We start from the raw sequence: 21,094 nt of genomic DNA, 5'->3' as shown, positions 1-21,094 counted from the left end.
AATGTCATTCTAACTGTCCAGATTCTTGGTGCTGTTAACATGCAGAACCTGCAAAAAAAATGGGGAACCGACTTCGAGGCTTCTTTATAATTTGCCGGCACCTGTGTTAGAACCTCTGCTACAAATTTATGAGCACCTTTATGAGGATTGCAAAACATGCGCACCATGATTGTTGCTTTTTGAAGAAGCTGTGTGTTTTCAGTTTTTTCCCTTTTTCCCCAAACCGTAAATTTGAGACTGTTCAATTTTGAGGCCTCAATATCTCTGCAACTAGGCCAGGTACAATAATTCTTTTTGCGATGGAAACCTGTATGTGTGTAGAATGCAAGTATGGGAGCAGAATTCAGAGCACAAGCCTTTTTAATTAATTACTCATCAAAATTGTAACACAATTCCAACTGCTTTTGACAATGAATAGTTCATTTTGCTGTAAATTAACCAGGAAAGGCCTAAAAACAAAAACTCTTGCATACTTTCAATCTATAGTCATTAGTCTATGTTGGTATATCTTAAATATCACTTTTAATTAAGCACTTTTTTTTTTGTATGGTGGCTTTAAACAATAGGGGGTGAACTTAACTTATCTCAGGAACAAGATGTGTTACAAGAAAACTAATTAAATATTTGAAATCAGCAGAAAAAACTGCATATTCCAGTGCAGTTTTATTAAGATCACTGAAGAAATAAGCGAGAAGATGTCTAAGACCAGTCTGCCTCCTTAAGCCAACCATGCCCATTTCACCGTGATGAAAACAATGCAACAGGGGATTCATATATCCGGCGACAAGTTGAGAAGGCACTACTATTCTTAAATCAGCGCTTTTCTTTTTCTTGCCTTGAATAAAAATTACGGCAGGCTTTTTAGACAATTTCAAAAGAACTATAGTGCACATACAAATAAAAAACTATTTCTGTTAAATTACAGTTGCCATTAAGCACAGCATGAAATTGGGCTGTAAGAGAGAATTTCACAAGCAAGCATATTTTACTAAACTTTCAACTCACTTTTGGCATGGATGCAAGAAAGGCATTGAAAACCGGCGATGCCCTGAAAATGTGTTAGTCATGAGTGGTAAGCGTCAGAAAGTGGGACATCAAACAGTTACTGGTTGGGAAGAGGGCACTACGGCAAAGATCTAGGAGCAGCAGCACAAAAAAAGTTGGCAGTTGGAGAATGCACAGTGGTTCCACATGGCACAATGAAACTGTTTAATAATTACCTATGAAATAAATTTTATTGGTTACGCAAGATAAAGTGACTGCCAAGTGTTGCGGAATGGTTGCCAAAAGATAACGCACCTGAAAGTAGCAGTGTGCAAAATGAGTTCAGATTTTTCACAACGCACATAACTTTCAAGCTTGACACTTCAGGATAACAACGAAATAAGGATTGTGACTGCTCTGAGTGCCACTCTGGTGCAGATGGTTAGAACAAGAGCATTGACCAAAACAATCCCTGAAAAATGTTCAAGGGAGGTCTAGTTAACTGGCAGTAGAGAGCATTCTTTCGGTGTGAGAGGTGCACTGCAAGTTATTGCGCACAGACGCACACTTCTCCAAGAGCTGCTCATGCAGACTATAAGGCTCGATCTACTCTGCCCCACTTGCAAGTATGGTTTAATGGTGTATTTTCTTTCATCTCGCCACAAGCATAAATCATGGCTGAGCAGAGCCCTGAAACTTTTGAGAGGAAGTGAATGTGACTGACACGCTTCACAAAGAAATTGATAACTTGCCAAATACCCTTGCTTCACCTATTACATTCGGCAACAAAAAACCAAACATTTCTATGAATATAGAAAACAAACAAATAAACATGATTATGTTCAGATGACCTCAATAAGCCTGCGAAAAAAATCAATTCCTGAAACACACTGTTATCATTCACAACTTTTGCTACAGCAGCGATAAAACTTTTTTTTTTGGAATCAATTCTGCAGACTTTATATAGCTGTATATTTTATGTCAATTACTCACGTTTATAAAAGCACATCAACAAGCTTTGACAAACAGCATTCACTGGAAGAGGCTAAGGTTGTCATAATAACAAGATTTTACAAAGGCATTTTAGGTAATGAAAGGTGCCCAGGATTCTTTAGTAGGCACCATGGTAAACAGTTTCTTAATGGCGCTCAATCATGCACAAGTGACACTAAAATGATGGAAGCTGGGTCAGTTAGAATATTCTGATTGTAATTATCAACACAGCCAAATGTGAGGATTTAAACAAAATAATTAATGGTTGTCTCGCATGAAACGTTTGTAACACAAGCAGTACAAGAGTCATTATTCAAAGTTTGTTTTTTTTCAACATCGACTACACTACCATTTTTGCTGCAACAGGAAAAACAGCTTCGGTGAACACAACACCTACCTCAACTTATTTGGCGACACAAGAAAACCCTTTTCTGCTTGGCTGTAACCCAGAAGAATGTTCAGGTGTCGAAGAACTATCAGCTAAGAGAACAAAACGTGGAGTGCAGTTATGCCACACGTTTTTCACAACATAATAACACACTCAACTCAAAGACTTCTTTAAAGACGTGTTTAGAAACGGAGTGAAAATAGAAACGTTTCTACAGCATCTGTCAAACTCATACTCTTAATTTATGATAAAAGTTAATTTGAAGGACTAAACGCACGGTCCTCTTTTGACAGCAACCATTTCTTTACAGCACAAGATATCTTTGTTCACCTCGTAAGTCTCGTGGGCTGCTGGTGCTAAATACACATGGACGTTTCAATGAATGTGGTTCTATCTGTCCCTCCCTCACATTATCGTGTTGAATCTTTTAATAACACATCTGCACCGAACACAAAAATAACTTTGCTATATCTTCCATTTATTTTTTTACGTACAATATACGTTAGATTGTGTTAATGGGAAAACAACTTTTTATTTACTTTGTCATATGCAATTACTACACTCAAACCTCGTCACAACAGTGTGACATCTGCCAAGATAATGCTTTGTTATATCCACAAATTCGCCATAACTGTTTGTTCTTCGTTATGACTTTCGTTATAACTGATAATTCGTTATATTGAGGTTTTAGTATCCACGAGTATTTTAGTATTTCATGAGGTGTGACTTATGAAACGTCATTGGCATCACAACAGCCCCAGTGAAGACAGTAACACTAAATCAACGTACCTGGTTCCTTGCCATGGCTTTCTCCTCGGTCGGGTGCGATTGGTCAGGTCTAGAGAGAAACTTCGGGTTGCAAACATAAAACAAAAACAAAACAGCAGCAACACAAGAAAGCGAGAAAGAGAGGAGCCAACCAAACAAGATAACAGGAGAAAAGAACGGTAAAAAAAGACGCAACAAAAATGAAGTATGGGGTTTATTGAAGGTTGTCCAGCAGTAACAAAAGAGGTAAAAAAAATCAGCACGTGGGAGGTCAAGGAGGAAGTAGAAATAGGCCCAAAACCAACAGTTAGAGAGCTTTGCAGAACAATTAGTGAAGAGTGAATCTAACATCAAAGCAAGACACGCCATCTGTAAATTAGCGTTCAGGCTTCGAGTACGAGACTAGAGTCTGAAACAGCTGGCACAACAAAGTAGAGAAAAATTCAGGACACCTGCAATGACAAATTACCGAATGCAAGATGCAAATAGTAAAGGTATAAAATCTTACTTATATTGATAATTCAAAAAGCATTCCAGAAAGAAATACTGCCTTAAAATATTGAAGCACAGAGTGTATCCAATTACTGTTAGAGAGAACAGTGACAAAAGAATGTTCATTTCGCTCTGTTAAATAACTTTATGGAACCAAGTGATTTACACTTCACTGACTATTCTAGAGTTTATTGCAGAAAATTTTGGCTCGGAAAGAAGCAGAACCTGTTCATTAAGACACGACAGCTGTATTTCTTTTTTCTTCCTGCTGCATGCCTTTGATTTCAAGTACTCAGCTACCAAAACGTCTTCAGAACATCTTCACCATGTTTTTCAGATGTATTTACACTGTGTACAGTGCTCACGAGTTGAAACGGGAGACTTTAGAGCTAAGCAACGCATATACTTTCGTTTCCACCGTCTCAAGTTTGGGTCATATCAGCTTAATTTCAACTCAAACGTGTAGATTATAGCCAACATTATCTTTAGAGACCAGACTTGTCACGATGTGGCATTACCATCTCGAGAAATTGTGTATACCAATCGTTATACTAAAAAAAATTTGGTGTCACATCTGAACTCAACTGCCTCATTTCTGTATACACGAGTAAATAATTATATAAGAGAGACAAATCCAGAACACAGTCATAAACGTGGGATAAACACAAACGACAAGGAAAAAGAAGAGCCAATAAACCGCACATTCGAAACAAGCTGACCTCCATGAGAAGAAAGATGAGGAGATGGAGGGTGTCCTTGTCGTGATCTTCCATGTCCATCACTCTGTGCACAACGTGCAGAAAGTGACCTTCCTCTTGCACCATGTCCTTCAGGTTGCCGTCTACAACAGCGGGGGTCAGGTAAACAATTTGTTATTACTCTGAAGAACTGTAGCAAGCTGGCTCTCTTCTTTGTTTGGCTTACCTAGCTGTGTCGCTTGATTTCAGATGTTGGTCACATGTGATCTGTTTGTAAGCGTGTGCGTATGTACGCCACATGCAATGAACATTTACTCATAGTGCTATGCCTGTTTGGATTATGACGAAAGCACGCTTCTCGACCTAACTGACAAGCAATCTGCCCGATTAGCGTGCTGCGTATGCACTTGCCATGTCTATTGCACCGTGCGTTTCCCTTCCTGCGTTTCACACTCGCTGAATCGCAATGTCTTGCAGCTAACGTCACATATGGCTAACTTTGTACTTAAACCTGTATTTGCCGTTGTTCTTGATGTTAACCTACTTCAATCTCTTTCGTGTACTTGCTTTCGTTTTTTTATAATAACCAATGCCTCCTAGGCAGAACCAAGCCTGGGACATGAGCCACAAGAGCGCTGCCCAACCATTTCCGTTAGCCTGCTTTCCACACGGTACAGTTGCTAAAGCCTCTCGCGACGACTCCTTGCCATCTGCAGACCTGTGAATTGAGCAGACGACGCGACACGCGTCAATGGAAAGAATGCCAGCGTTGTTCAAATCAACGAAAGAGTCGATCAAACTAGAGCACAAAGAAACGCATCTCCAATGCGCTAGCGATGCTACGTCGTACATGAGTTGAGAATGATACTATGCAAATTAACAGATATCGAGAAAAAGAAACACCACAAAACAGCTCTAATGCTCGTTCTTCCGGAGCTTTTCTTGCCTTGATTTCATGTGTTCATGAAAAACGTGATGGGTTACTGAGCCGTGTGTTCTTCACGCCTGCAAATCCAGTTTTGTTGCGTGCCCGAATGCTCGACTAGCCTCAGGAAAAAGAGTTGCAAGTACCTTCGGAGAGCAGTTTGCATGACTAGTGACTCAAGACAATTTTGAGTGATCACTGGATGGCAACATGTCGCCCTGCAGTGCGCTGTAAAGAGTAACCAACAGGAACGCTGCTGCAAAGCTGCTATAAACTTCTGTCGCGAAATGTTCTTTAGCTTTAGCCGAACTTTCTGAAAGGGAATCACTGCCACTAGTAAGACTGGTGCTTCTCCAACACATGCCACAAATGTGCAATCAAATGCCTGCACAAAGTAACCAGCTGCACTGCTCCACCAACACAACATTGCCAACGCAACTGCTGTCGCTAGCTCCAGTGGTACAGTCGCTAGCACCTCCACATCGTTCGAAACGCGCGGCAGCGTGCGCCTAATGGCAAAGCTGACAACGTCCCAGACATATTTCTTTTTTAGGAGACATTGTATTAACCTACGTTGTTTCTACTTTCATATCTGTCCCCCATAACAAAATGCCTCTGTGAGGGCTGTAATGTGCTCGTCAATAAATAAATAAATATATAAGAGCAAATATTTCTAAGTAAAAGACTCCCATGACGTGTTCAGGAACCGTTCTTGTGTCGGGTACTGCACAAGCCGGACACAATTTAAGAAAGCAAAAGAGGCCCCGCCCAAGCAACTAAACCATGGCAGCCAACTGCCTTTGCGACTAAAGAAATAGTCCTGCTTATCTTCTCAGCAATGTACTCTGATGACGTGATCACTGAACATACGGCTTATGATGTCAGTCTAGACTGCATGCCTATTTGTGTGCATCCACCTCCGAGGTGAACATACCACTGTTTCCTGAATTCGTACCCAACTACACTCAAACCTCGGTATAGCGAACCCGGATATAACGAATCATTTCTTATAACGAAGTAAATGAAGAATAGCTCTGTCATAGATAAAATGCTGTAAATATATGTTTATAACAAATTTTTGGATATAACAAAGTATTTTTGTAGCAGGTGTGACTTTGTTATAATGAGGTTCAAGTGTACAACAAAACAGTGCTTGTCAAACCTTGGAAGCATTATCGCAAAAGGTACCTTTCGACTGTTCTGAGGCACGGAAGAAATGTATAATGCAGTGGAGGAGAGGTGCTTGTATAGAGTGCTTTCTCTTCTGTGCTGTGCTTTTTATGTTGGTGCAGTAGCTAAAGATATTGTTACTGTTTAACTTTATATCATGCAATGCAAACTTGTGTAAGACAACTACTATTCAATATGGCATACGCTCCGGCCGGAGCACACAGTTCATCTTAGGACTGTTTCTTACCCGGAAAAAAGCTGTTTGGAAAATGCTGCATAGAAGGGTATCCACTAAATGTTCCAGCAGCGCTCATCCGAGAGCTTTTCCTCTTGAGTACAGGAGCTGAGGACTGGCGCCCATAAATCTTCTCCTTGTCCACAACTGCGAAACAAAGGAACAATGTAATAACTAGCTGCATTACACTTGTCAAAAGAAAAAGCAGCCAACAACATTTATTATAAGCATCTGATCATCTGCTCCTAGTCCCATAGCAGCCAGCCCAACTCTCTATTAATGAACACCATGAACTCATTAACACATCATCAGAACCTGCAGAACAAATTTCATTCGCTTAGAAAAATCCCCTCCTAAGTTTTTAAACCTTCAACTAGAAGTACAAGCTGTGCTCAAACTAGCTGTTTCTACTATGGTAAATTTGTCTAAGAATAAGCCACATCGGCCCAGGCCACAGCTTTTTTAGCTTTTTTAAGTCAGTGAATGGCTACATTCATCTACTGCTCCGCGATACGCGCCGCCCGTGATAAGTATTTTTCTCATGATCTACCGTCACTGCTCATCACTAACGCTAAGAAGTTTTGGAAACAAGTGTGCCCAGAACGTCACGATAACAAAATAACATTGCGAAATGACGACCACATTCCCATTCCAGATCAAGACTGTCCTAACGCTTTCAATACTTTCTTTACATCAGTTTACACAGCTGAAGATCATAGAAACGTCCCCGATGTAGCCGATCTTGACTATCCCTTTTTGCAGCCCATTGAAATCACTGTTGATGGAATCGCATCTATAATAAATAATCTTAAACTGTCCATGTCAGCAGGCGTTGACGAGATTAACACTAAGATACTAAAAAGTACAGCCTCACCCTCGAGTAAAATATTACGTCACATCTTTCAGCAATCACTATCAACAGGACAGCTTCCACATGACTGGAAAATTGCAAAGGTCATCCCCGTGTTTAAAAGCGGCAATAAAAACTCACCACAAAATTACAGACCCATTTCTCTGACATCCATCTGCTGTAAGATGCTTGAGCATATAATCGCCTCCTATATTTACAATCACTTAGAGCAGAATGACTTTTTCTTCCCAAACCAAGATGGATTTAGAAAGGTCCTATCATGCGAAACACAGCTTTTCGAATTCACGACTGACCTACACCATCACTTAGATCAAAACTTGCAAATTGACTGTCTTTTTCTAGATTTTTCCAAAGCTTTCGATTGTGTTGCTCACTGCCGCTTAATCTCTAAACTCTCCTCTTTGTGTATAGATTCATCAACTCTGTCATGGATACGGAACTTTCTTACTAACCGGCAGCAATTCACCATTGTTAATGATTTTTCATCCCCACTTTAATACGTTTGTTCTGGTGTGCCGCAAGGGAGTGTTCTCGATCCACTGCTTTTTCTTATTTATATCAATGACTTACCAAGTAATTTATCCTCACAAGTACGCATTTTCGCTGACGACTTTATAATTTACTGAGCAATAACTAGTACTTGTGATCACGTAATAATTCAAAATGACCTCGACCTCATCAGCAATTGGTGTAATAGTTGGCTAATGTCCCTTAATTCAAGTAAATGTAAAGTAATGTCCTTCTCTCGCAAACATTCTAACTCTGAGATTTTTACTTTATTAATGGCAATCCCGTATCTAGTGTTGATTCTTTTAAATATTTAGATGTAACCTTCACCTCTAACCTTTTTTGGACTACCCACATCACCAACATCTGCAGTGATGCCTCACGATCATTAGGCTACATACGCCGCAATCTACGTAAGACGCCCACAAATATACGTGCTTTAGCTTACTTAACCTTTGTTCACCCTCAGCTAGAATTAGCTTGTGCAGTTTGGTCCCCTCATTACAGCATTTAACTAACATGCTGGAATCGATCCAGAATAGAGCTGCTAGATTCATCTCACAAAACTACGATCATAGCGCAAGCATAACACAAATTAAAAAAAGCTTATCACTTTCCCTTTTGAGCAGCCGACGTGATCTAAACCTCCTTTCATTATTCCATAAATACGTACATGAAACAAGGCCATTATCAATGACATTGCAAGCATCTGCATTTACATGAAAGAGACTAAATAATCATCTTTAATTCACACGCGTATACGGTAAAACATACATTTTTAACTCATCTGCACTACCCTGTGTCATCCGCATGTGGAACAGCCTTCCAGATAAAATCGTAGCAGAACGCAATCGGGAAAAAATTCCGGCACCTTCTACTCACCCATTTCAAGGATTAACTGCTCGTTTTATTCATATCAAAATCGGCACCTACGCGTTTATTCACTACTAGTATCTCGCTTTTTTTTCTCTTGCTTTAACCTTATTTTGTTTGATGGTTTGAATACTAACATGCAATTCAGTTCTGTTCTGTTTTATTCAGTGATGTTTTCTTTTGAATAATGCAAAGTCTTTTCACAATTTGTGCTTTTTTTTTTTGTAGCTTGTTTTACATCATTATCTCACGCGTATACTCATGTGACGTTCATTGCAGTTCTATTCCTATTGAAATTATTATTAATATTTTCTCATTGTTATTCCTGTTAAGACTTGTTAAGACTTGTATAATAATTGACATTTAGTTCATGTTATTGTTTGTATGGAAACTGTACCAATTCATGTAAGTATTCCTTTTATGCTCCCCTTACACAATGCCCTGTTGGGTCTGTAAGGTATTTTGAATAAATAAAAGTTATAAATAAACTCAATGTTGGGTCTTGCACTGGAGTTTCAACATACGTGTTCCTCTGTTCTTTCAATTCCCTTCATTATCTGTCCAGAAGTGAGAACATTACGCACGTGCTCTAGAGAAGCCTTTCTTTGGAAATAAATGTCTTCCATTACTACACCTGGTTTAAAGAGCAAATAAGCTGTGCACTTATGTTCTAAATAGAAATGTGTTGCCTTGCCATTTACCAGAAAAAAATGCACGCAGCTTGCACCAGTGGTGCAAGGCTGGAATAACAGCGGAGCTTGTGGCCAACCTAAATTATTAGCAAGGTCTTAATTAGCATGACTCTAAATTAGGATAGTGTTAATTAGTATGGGTTTCATTAGCATGGTATCAAATTTGTGTGATTGTAACTAGTCAGGTCCCGTCTAACTTTCTCTCTTTCATTTATCTGTTCAGTACTTTTCTTTTGTTTTATTCAGAAGGCACATACATTGAAGCATAACACATCCATCGTGTTAATCTCTATGGGCATGCCGCTCACAAGCATTATTTGCCAAATTACTTGACAAAACAATAAAAAATGTATTGTAACTACCTTCATTTCTCGAATTAACATTGCCAAGAGCGAACTATCTTTATTTCTAGTCAATACTAAGACAAAGAAGAGGATGAAGATAGCGCACGCCGGCCAAGTTATTGTCTTGCACACGCCAGGTACAGTTTAGTTTTCTGGTCATGAGAAACAACAGAATGAAAAGCTTATATATCTCTGCTGTTAAAAATTCCATCAAATTCAGTACATATTCTTTCAGAAAACTTCGGAACTCAGGAGTTCAAGGTGTAAGGTGCTAAAAACAAATGCACGCACCCATCTTGTCCTGGCGTGAAATCATGCCTCCAGGGGCAGACATGGCACGCTTGTAGGGCCACTTGGTGCCCAAGCTAGACGTCAGCGTGCGGCCAGAACGCGTCAATGACAGCGCTTCATGAGCTCGGTTCAGCTTGCGCTGGAACACCTCGCTGTTCTTGTTGCTGTTTTTCAGGTCTGTATTGGAAGCAATAAGGTAATTAATTAGTTAAACAGAGCACAGTTAATAGTTCTTTATCATGGGATGCAACTGTCTCACAAATGCACTTGCGGCAACTAAATGTTACACCGAACAATTAATTAGATCCTTATATGTAAGTGTTTACAGTATAATAGCTTTTTATCTTCACTATGATGCTAGATTCTGATGTTTTCTGGTGGTTTTTTTCCTCAAGAGGCAAGTCCACAAATCAGCGACTGGTTCATGTTAGCCTTGAGAGCTGGAACCTGTATTACTTTGTGGGTTGTGGGCCCGCCACAGCCTTGAAAAAAAGAGGAGTGTATACAGCGGACAGCTGGTCTTGTATGCACATGTCCCTCCGTCTGCTCTAGTCGCAGTGGTCTCAACTCATGCAAGGCACTGATTTCAGCTTTCGCCGCCCTAGTGATTCTTGGAATTCCCAGAAATTCTGCACTGCCTGCTTTGGTATATTCTACATAATTTTATTTCCCGAAACAGCAAAAGACTGTAACGACCTTTCCCACATCGTTGCCAGCATCGCCTGCCCATCAATAGTCACGCATAGCACATAAAATCTAACTTCACATGGATCACTGTGACAATGATACCGATTGTATAATCACCCATTTCTTATGTAATGTCCCCTTGAGGGTCTTATAAAAATAAAGATCATTAGAAAATAAAACTACATGATATATTGGGTACTATTCTAAGAACTTTGCCTGCTGGTATTATTTCTACATGCTGTGTGACATGTTTACATTTAGTTGTCAAAAACTACTGCACACATGCCAAGAGAATCTATGCTAACTGCCAAAAGAAATGTAGTTCGATTGGAGGGGCCTAACTGGAATTGCGGACTGCGCAAAGTCATTTGCACATTAATACTCATTCATTCAGCCTGGCAGGAATACGCAGCAAATGACAATATGTTTAGGCCAAAGAGCACGCACCTCGTGTGTAGCTGATCTCGCCACTCCTCTCGAGGCTGATCTGAGCCTCCATGAAGAGGGCGTCGAAGCGGTTCAGGAAAAAGTCCCACGTGAGGAAACGCCGTTCGCTCAGGTGGCTGTACAGCTGAAACACAGTCTGAAGGATCATGGGCCGGTCCAAGATCACGGTGTCGAACTGCGCCTCCAGGCACCACACCAGCAGCTGCAGAGTGCCAAGTGGAGAAGGCAACATTAAAGGGACACTATAGTCAAATAGTAATTTATGTCACAGTGCAAGGTCAATGTATGACAACATCTTAAATGACAATACATATTATCAACAGCAGTGCCCTACTTATCAAGAAATTAAGGTAAATGCACAAGAATATGTGCGCCGCAGTAGGACATTCTCAAAATGATACCGATCACGTCAGACAAACCGCCTACAATTAGTCACTAGTAATCGATCTAGAACCACTAAATAAAGAACCTTCCGTGCATCAAAAGACGCAATAAAATGCTGCTTGTTCAATTCTGTTCGATTCATGAAAAAAAAGAACTGCCGGACGTCACTACGGAGAATGGCGTGAGTGGTTTGAAAATTCAATTTTCGCGTGACTAAACTGGACAGGTTGTGCCATATAGCGGAGTTCAGTTGAACCAAAACACATCTGCGATCTCAGAGCCAATGGCAGGAAATTGATCAATGGTCGTTGTTGCTGCTGTGGCTCCTGCTGCTTTTGTTCTGTCTACTAGTGTCGGCGACCGCGCAGTAAAGCTGAGCAACGTTGTGCACAACAACAGTGACACGAGTAGGACCGCTTCTTGAGGCGGGTAATTTGAAGTGCGCAAATCCGATGCGGGCCACTAAAATCTAATTTTATTTTAAAATAAGCCCTTCCTTGGCACAAAAGTAATACTGCGAAGTTTCTGGACCACTATTTCAGCAATCAACATCGACTTTATAGTTGCCTTTAGTGCTCCTTTAATAGTAGCTGCTCTGTCACAGGATCTCCATTCCAGCATCAGGTCTTTACTTTTATATACCAATGTTTCATATCTTTTGAACACCAACTAGACATGGGCGAAAATTTCAGCGCTTTGAATATTAGAGTATTTGAATTCATTAAGTCACAAATTTAAATCATTTGAAATTTCTAGGTATTCAAAACAAAAGAATACATGTATACTTAACATGGAACCTCCCTAAAAAAGTGGTTTCACTATGCCAAGCAACCACTTACCCAGAAAAAATTCATTCTGCTGTTAAGGCGCACTTCAAGTTTGAATGTGCATTTTACCTTCACCTTGATTCATTTTTATGTTTGAAAGCTTTTTATTCTGGCTCGTATAGCTTATATGGTTATACTGGCATATAAACCACTTATCCCTTTCACCCTGCTGCTATTAAAATCTTGCTACCATTTAAAGCTAATTCCATTTTACTTCGAACCAAGAAAGTGATATTCACACATGCCTCACGAAAATTCTTAAATTTGTTGTGCAAGTTGGTTGGGTCATGACAAAAATGCTAATTTTTCTTTAAAATATGTGTGTATATACTAGAATAACTCAATTCAAAATTATTCAAACAAATACTATTTGCTTTGTATTCACTTTGAACCTCAAATTCACTATTTGCCCATCTCTAGCCTAAATGAATTTGCAAGTGTGAATGTCTAAATGTGCTGTGCAACGAAGCGTTAACAAGGCTTGTTGTTGTACTAGTTCACTGATCCTTTGAACGACAGAATGCTAACCTATATGGTCGGGATTCATCATAGAATGATGTTAGGCATGCAGACACAGATACAGGCAAGTAGTAATATACAACAGCAACGAATGCCTGCATGCCTAACGTTTTTCTACGATGGACAATCTTTTCTACGGCTTGAGTTGGTACTGAGACAAAGAATCCCACAGTTATAGGTGTGACACATATTGTTATGCTAAGGTAATAATAACAATAATTCTTGGGGCTTAATGTCCCAGAACTAAGATTTGATTATGAGAGACGCCATAGTGGTGAGCTCAAAGAATTCCAACTTCCTGCGGTTCAGTAACATGCACTTCAATCTAAGTATTTCTAAGCATCTAAGCATTTTCGCCTCCATCGAAAACCATTAAACTGCCGTGGCGGGTTGTTATTCCAAGTTGCTCAAGGAAACTCTAGCACAAAATACAGAGGAAATCGAAGTTCCAGGCGTGTCCCAACAAAAAGTAAGTAAAAAAAGTTTGACGATCCATATTACGAACTCGTTATTTTGCCAGCAAACTTGAGTACATGCTCTGTATTTTTAAATTTTCTCAGGCATATTACACCCTCTAGCTGAAGATTGCAAGGAATTCAACAATAAGAGATCCTATGCTCAAGACACGTTTTATCCGATTCTTAGACCCTACTGTCATTCCTCTGTTGACGTGAACAGGTAAGTTCAACCAGGTAGCCTACCTTGAGAGACGTTGTCTTGATGCTGTCCAGTGAAAGCAGCGCGCGCTCGGCCACCGAGGCCTGGATGTCGTCCAGGCAGTGGACCAGGTAGGAAAACGCATTAGCCAGCGACGACTGCAGCAGTGGGCTATTTTTGACCGTATTGGGTTCCACAAAGTGCGCTATCATGGTCACTTTCTCCACTGAGAAAGAGATAAACAACATTAATAAGAGAAATGTCAGGTTTCCGGCTTATTATTCTTGCTATGCTTGTTTTCATGCATATATATATATATACACGATTAAATTCATATATACCCAATAAAGTGAGTGGGGGGATGGCTGCCGTGGTAGCTCAGTGGTAGAGCATCGAACACGTTGTTCGAAGGTCACAGGTTCGGTTCCTGCCCACGGCAAGTTATCTTTTCACCCACCTTTATCTTTATTAACAATTACATTACAATTCAGCCTAATAACTTCCCTTATAATTTCATTGGCATTATTGTCAGTTATATCTCATTAATATTGTGTCAAACACAGAAAAACTTTGCCTCAGCTGCAAAAACATACAAAGAGATGATGCATCTTGGTCAAAAGATCCAATATCTCAAGTTCACTTTTCTGCTCACCTATGGATTATTTCACTAAAGAAACAAAGAGCTACACAGATATCCTCACAATGAAGAGGTACACAGACACACAACAAGCATATTAACTAGTGGAATTAAGGAAATATTATATAAAGGAAGGACACTCAGTGGTAGACTGACACAATCGAATACTTCGCTGTGTTGTTTGGACTTGTTCCTTCACTTTGTGTCGTAACCTCGCAATGTTTATTCCGGGCAAGCCATATGCCGATCGGTTTACCACTGGCAGAAAAATGAGCAACCCATATGCACAGTACTGCACAAACTTGCCAATTCACAGACATTCTTCACACGACGAACAAGAAATTTTGGTGAATTTCTTTCAGACTACAAAAAAACACACATACGCATAGTACACACTGAGTCAATTTCAAGTCACTTGCATGACACACTGTTACATACGATGTGTTAACATATGAAAGGAGCTGCAAGTTTTGCAAGATGCCAAATACACCCTACCACATGGTCTGGGAATGTAACACGAATCTGCAGACAACACCTATCCAGCCACAAATAGAGGACCAATGGGAGGCGACGAGACCAAATCCCAAGTGCTCGTCTGCCTCCTTTCCGTCTTCGTCGATCTCTCGCTGTACACAAAAATGCTGCCATACCAACTAGCTCAACTTTCAGTACTATTGCGAATCCCGAGGACCATCAACAGCTTGTGAACAGGGATAGGCTATCAGCTTAAGCTCATGGCTATGTGGACTGAGGTGGCTGCCTACCTGCAGGTGTAAATGGCTTGGTCTAGTAAACAAAGTTTAAAACTTCCCTTCTCTCTTTGAAAGATAATTATTATTCACTATAATTTTGTACTTACCGGCGGCAAAGCGATCCCTCCAGTTCTCACTGTGAAAGTCAGCCTCGACTGCCTTCCAGAACATGTCCATGCCGCTGGGCAGTGTCACGCAGTGCAGGAGAAGTGGCACGCACAGGCGGGCAATTTGCGAGAACTCTGCCTGCAGCAACTTCCAAAGACTGTGTAGAAGAAAACATGCAAACAGAGCAACAATGCAAATAGAGCACCAAAACAATGTTGCAGACATGCATGCATGGATGGTGTGGGAATGCACTCCCACCGAGTGCACTCACAACTTGTGCTCCAGCACGCTATCAGATTGAGACATTTAATGTGGGTCACACTGCATGACAACCATTCAATTAATATAAGAGGGTGCGCCAGGGCCCCTTTTCTTCTCTTAGCAGAGCTAACATTTTGAAACAATTTTTGAAACTGCACTTTTGGTTTTGCACCAAGGTTGTTCACTATTATACCTTCGGCATATCAATTTTGCCAGAAACTGAAAATTCAATGCTTCTACTTTTTCTTATTAAAATCTTCTACAGTACCATTCGAATGCTTTAAGTGGACAATATTTTTGAATAGCATGAAAAGGCGGATTTGTCTGCTTTTACAACCGATCACATATTTCTTCCAGTGGTGAAATCAGAGCGCGACTGTCAGCATTGCTGGAATTACTGAAGAGGTAACGTGCAGCTACCAAAGAAGGAGCACATGACATTTCGCTATGTTCGGAATTACGGAACGACTTGAGGAATGTTTGAGTTACGTGCCACAAAGCTGGCAGGCTTTACATACCGCAAACACACTTTCAAAATGCACAGTGCTCTCTTAGTACCTTTTTAAATAAGCTGGTTTAGAGAAAGCTGTAGAACAAAAAAAAAAATGCAATTATGACATGTAGTGCAAGCCAAGGAGACTAACTTGGCAACCAGGAGGTTCTCTTGGCACCAGATTAGGAATCCGCGGTGGTCATGCGCAGCTCTATTCAGCACTTCGGCATGCAGGCTGAGCAGCTTGAGGCACGTCAGCAGGTGATACAAAACGTCAGCATCTTCATGAACGGCCATTTCCTGCAGGAACACAGGAATCAAACTACTCAACACCAACGATAAAAGATAGTTCAGTAAAAATAATTTGACAGTTTTAACTAATTGGGCATTTAGCATTAGAGTTCCTCGATTATGTAAGCAATTTCAATTCCACTCCGGGTATTCATGGTCACCGTAGAATAATGCACAGTTAAGTGAGTTGGTAATCATTCAAGACACAGCACAATTTTCTAAACCGTGGACACAAGAAAGAGGAAATAACACAGGATTGATTGATTGATTTGTGGGGTTTAACGTCCCAAAACCACCATATGATTATGAGAGACGCCGTAGTGGCGGGCTCCGGAAATTTTGACCACCTGGGGTTCTTTAACGTGCGTATAACACAGAATGGTGCTGACTACCAAATTAAGGTTTATTTAAAAATATGACAATTTTAAACTAAACATTTTTCCGAGAACGCTCACACACACACACATAATCATGCACCCAGTACAGACTCATAGTTAATGAACAATAATACATGAGCTCATGCCTACATTTGCGAGTTACATAGAAACTTGACTTCTTTATCATAGAAGGACACTGAAGTTATAACTACTAGACAACAGCAATGTGTTAAAGTTACTGAACTGCTAATGCTCTTCATACTCCTTTCCTTCGTTACTTCCATTACCATTCAGGTCAGGTAGACAAGTACTTTCTGATCAACATCTACTGTCTGATAAACATCTAAGCAGCAAGCATTGCACAGTAGTCATATGCATCACAACCTGATTCCTTACAGGCATTTTTAAACGATTTTCTAGACACGTACCTTCAATAATACGTAGACGAGCCGAAGCTGGGGCGGCAACTCATCAATCGTGAAGCGAAATTTCCCTTGGCTTGTGTGCCAGAACGACGAGTCTTCAGCTGGTTCGGGTGCGACCACAGCCCGATCGTTCTCGTCAACCAGAGTTGCCGATGCAACAGTACACTTTGCCTCAGCTGCGAAAACATACAAAGAGATGATGCATCTTGGTCAAAAAATCCAATATCTGAAGTTCACTTTTCTGCTCACCTACGAATTATTCCAACTTACGATCGTGACTCGGCCAAACTATCACCACATTAAAATGAACACCCTGCATTAATGCGAAATAGCATCCAACTAGCTTGTATTCGGCCTTCATTTTTTTTGCTTCCATCTGTGCAATTAATAAACATCATGGTTTAATAATCTTGCAGTGTAATACTTCTGCATGACAATTTAAAACTGCCAGTGCATAACCGAAATTTCCCACAGAAGCTAAAGATGCCTTAATGTTTGTAAGCTACTGCACATGCCTTTGTAATGCCCCAACTGAGATGTAATTATACCGGGAGTGTAGCTGTGTTTCAGAGAACAAAGTGATGTTGGAAGAGACGTTGCAAGAAACACGTGCAAGCATGTGTTTTCTTAATTGTCGATCTGTCTGCATGTCTTTTGTACTGGACCGAAACATCAATAATAATACAGCAACAAGCCCTAGGTGCAAATTCAAGCCACACAAATAAACTTCATTTGAGTTGGGATTAAATTTTTAAAGCTTCACGATGCAAGCAAAAACAGCCACAGAATGGATGTAAAATGAAGTGCGCACTTACGAACGTCATCTTCGGTGAGCGTGACAGCACGTGCAAACGCGGTGACCACTTGCTCTGTGGGCATAATGGCCACTGTGTCCAAGTGGCCTGCACACTCTTCCAAGGTAGCTGTCATGACAGCTGGCATTTCGACAGGCTGTGTTGCTGGTTCAACGTCGACTAGCGATTCGGGACTTTCCTGCACATACACACATACACACAAATTCGTGTACTATATGTTACAATCTTGGATCATATTTTTGTCTTACACGGTGCCTCCTGGTGCATGTAAGGTATACCTGAATAAATGAATGAGCACGAGACATACAGTCACGTCATGAAACAAACTATATAATGAACTAGCCATGCTATGCCAGCATGCTCATGAAACTTTGATAAGCAAAGAGTGATACAGACACTTGCCAGAAAAAGAGATTTAGAGATATATGTTGTACTCTTTCCTCTATTTATTTCAGGGTACTCAACGATGTGTGTCCGAAGCAGCCCAAGTTGCGTTAGTACCAGTATGTATGCCTTTCCTCGCTAGGTAACTAGTGGGCAATGATGGCAATACTTCTATGTATGCTCTCCTAAGACCTCTTTTACATTATGCTGAACATGATATGATACTATAAGCAATTACGTAAAGCATTTATTCTGGATACAAAGTCAGATGCACGCCAAACTGCGCATGACGTACCATCAATATCCCCGAACCCACCGCAAAAGCTTCATCTTCAGGCTTTGTCAGGCAAAAGCAGATTCGGCGTAACAGATAATTACTTCATTTATGACATGAAGACCGTGATTGGGCATCTTACTGAGGTATATCAACAAATAAAAATCTTGCTTGCATAGCATTAGCAGGTGATAAGAAATTACTTCAACAAGATTACATCGTGAGCAGTGCCAGAGTCTGGGAAGTATTCAATATAAACACCTTCTAGACGTCTTTCGGCCCAAAGATTACTCAGTTCTGTAATTCGAGGACTACTTATAAGAAAGTAATAACAACACTCAAAGATGAACAGCTATTGCCAACCTTTCACTACAAATTATAAACTCATGTGTCCATACACACACATACAGCACTACATTGAAAGGAAGAAAAACAACGGACTTGGCTCTCAGGAACAGTTGGTATCGCAGGCTCCTTGATGGCTGTCATAGGGGCTACTGTTGGCTGTGTCCTGTGCGGAGGAGTGGACGAAGATGACCTCTGCGTGTCCTCCTTGAGAAGTGGCTTGGGCGAGATGGGTGGGTGGCTGTTGGCCATGTTTGATGGATCCGTGGGGATCTGTGAAGAACAAGCAAGCGAAACGGCGAAACGTGAACGTGTACATGCTATCTTTCATGCGCAGCATACAGCTATGCAGTACAGTCTGGATCACAGTTGTCCAGCCTGGCCAATCGGCTGCGTCAGCTGCCATTTTTTTGAAAAAATATGCAAAGGTGAAGCTGCGATCATTTACAATATTTTATACTGCACAAGAAGCATAGTTTTAGATAGCACAGATATAGGGAAGCCTCCATAGAAAATCTGAAGTTTCAGATACTTAATAGGAGAGGAAGCGATAGTATGAGAGGAAGAATACTAAAACTGGGAGCTAGAATGAACACATGAAACAAGCATGACCAACAACTAGCGATTCCTCGGCAGTTAGCCACAGTGAACAAAAGTAAGTTAAAAAAAAAAGAGAAAGAAAAAGAACTGTCATGATTTCATTGTGCTGCTTAATCACATAAGAATTTCAATCTTCCTTTTCACTTTCAAACTACGCACTTGCTGCTTTAAACGTATCTTGTATGCTCTAAACTATAGTCACAACTCGGTGCTCGTGCCATGTCTGCCTTCCTTCATCCTGGGTCAAGATGTGTACCAAAGGCTAAACCCATATGTGCCGAAAGAGTTATACCGTGGAGGACAGTCCCACAATCACAAGCACCAGTTAGTTACCCCATGCAGGCGAGAGTGGCCAGTGCTCACATCAGCCATGGCAACCTCCATGACGGGGCAGAAGAACTCTACCAGCGCCAGTACCAGCTGGTACCAGATGGCGGTCATCTCACAGAAGAGGCACGCCACGGGCACCGCCCCGGCCGCACCTCTTGCGCAGCCAGCTTGGCAGCACTGATGCTGTTCACGCGGGAACCTCAGCATGGCGTGCAGCAGGGACAGGATCTCACGAGCCTCGTTCGTGGCCAGGCCCCGGTGGGCGGTGATCTCTTGCAGCTCGAGCTGCACATACGTAGCAACAACCAGAACTCGTTAGACCGTAGACAAATATATGAAGCACTTGCACCATAAAAGTTAAGGCATGCAAACACGAGAGAAGAAAACAATAAACGCAAGTGCCTAATGTTTTCTTCTTTTGTGTCCGTATCTGCATACGTTACCCTTTACGATACTTGAAAACATGTAGACTATGCCCAACACAGTGTGCCTATTGAGGTTTCTAAGCGAGACAGGTTTATATGCTATCCTTTTATCATGTGCTACGGTATAAAACTTTTGCATGTATAGTGTGCATCCCTGCACAGGACAGTGTGTGTGTACAGAAGTAAAAGCTGGGCTAGTAGGGAGTTCATGCTTGGATGTAAAAACAGTGCAAAAATATAAAGACGAAAGAGACGACAAGGCGCTAAACTCGCAACTAAAATTTGATTATATCTTTTAGATTAGCTTAGATTTTAGATTAGATCCATGATTAGATCATTTTTGTACCCTGTTTGCTCAGCAGCACAGATGCCATGGTGTGTCATGTGACTAGGTCCTCTGCCTGATATACAGTATGTGTGTACCTTTAAATAAATTTTAGTAGTGAGTTCAGCGCCTTGTCGTCTCTTTCATCCTTGTTTATATTTTTACACTGTTTTTACATCCAAGTGTGTGCACAGTGACTCGTAGTACTAATATACCACGGCCACCTGACATCATACCTTCATCTTCCTCTCCTTTTCCCCCTCAGCCTCCATGTAGCCGACTAGAGACCTGCATTCCAAGCTGACCTCTTCTTCTTTCTCTACATTAAACTTTATCTTCTTCTTCTTGCCTGCCAAATATCTCAGCTCTTGGTCATAAGAACTCGCTCAGTACTATGTAGGTGCTTCTGTTCCACTCACAGATCATTCCATCAAAGCATTACTGAAATAGACATCGCCGGAAACAGGCGCAAGAAAGGGTACAGGCACAGGCATGTGGAT

General features: G+C 40.9%; 1 protein-coding gene across 2 annotated transcripts in view; it reads right to left on the bottom strand.

The window, feature by feature from the left end:
- LOC119168293 (protein unc-79 homolog) overlaps positions 1-21,094 on the bottom strand; it is a 101,901-nt gene that overhangs the window by 49,051 nt on the left and 31,756 nt on the right. For both annotated transcript variants that reach the window (XM_075867139.1, XM_075867140.1), the window contains 14 exons: positions 19,878-20,129; positions 19,011-19,187; positions 17,912-18,089; positions 17,100-17,272; positions 16,155-16,303; positions 15,249-15,406; positions 13,797-13,978; positions 11,366-11,567; positions 10,232-10,408; positions 6,666-6,800; positions 4,345-4,466; positions 3,155-3,214; positions 2,375-2,457; positions 1,006-1,048 (listed from right to left, as the gene is read on the bottom strand). In XM_075867139.1, coding sequence (XP_075723254.1) covers positions 1,006-1,048; positions 2,375-2,457; positions 3,155-3,214; positions 4,345-4,466; positions 6,666-6,800; positions 10,232-10,408; positions 11,366-11,567; positions 13,797-13,978; positions 15,249-15,406; positions 16,155-16,303; positions 17,100-17,272; positions 17,912-18,089; positions 19,011-19,187; positions 19,878-20,129 — 2,091 coding nt within the window. The remainder of the gene's footprint in view (positions 1-1,005; positions 1,049-2,374; positions 2,458-3,154; positions 3,215-4,344; positions 4,467-6,665; positions 6,801-10,231; positions 10,409-11,365; positions 11,568-13,796; positions 13,979-15,248; positions 15,407-16,154; positions 16,304-17,099; positions 17,273-17,911; positions 18,090-19,010; positions 19,188-19,877; positions 20,130-21,094) is intronic.

Source organism: Rhipicephalus microplus, chromosome 6 (genome assembly GCF_043290135.1).
Source record: "Rhipicephalus microplus isolate Deutch F79 chromosome 6, USDA_Rmic, whole genome shotgun sequence".
Taxonomy (NCBI): Eukaryota; Metazoa; Arthropoda; class Arachnida; order Ixodida; family Ixodidae; genus Rhipicephalus; species Rhipicephalus microplus.
This window is presented reverse-complemented; position numbering and strand designations above follow the sequence as displayed.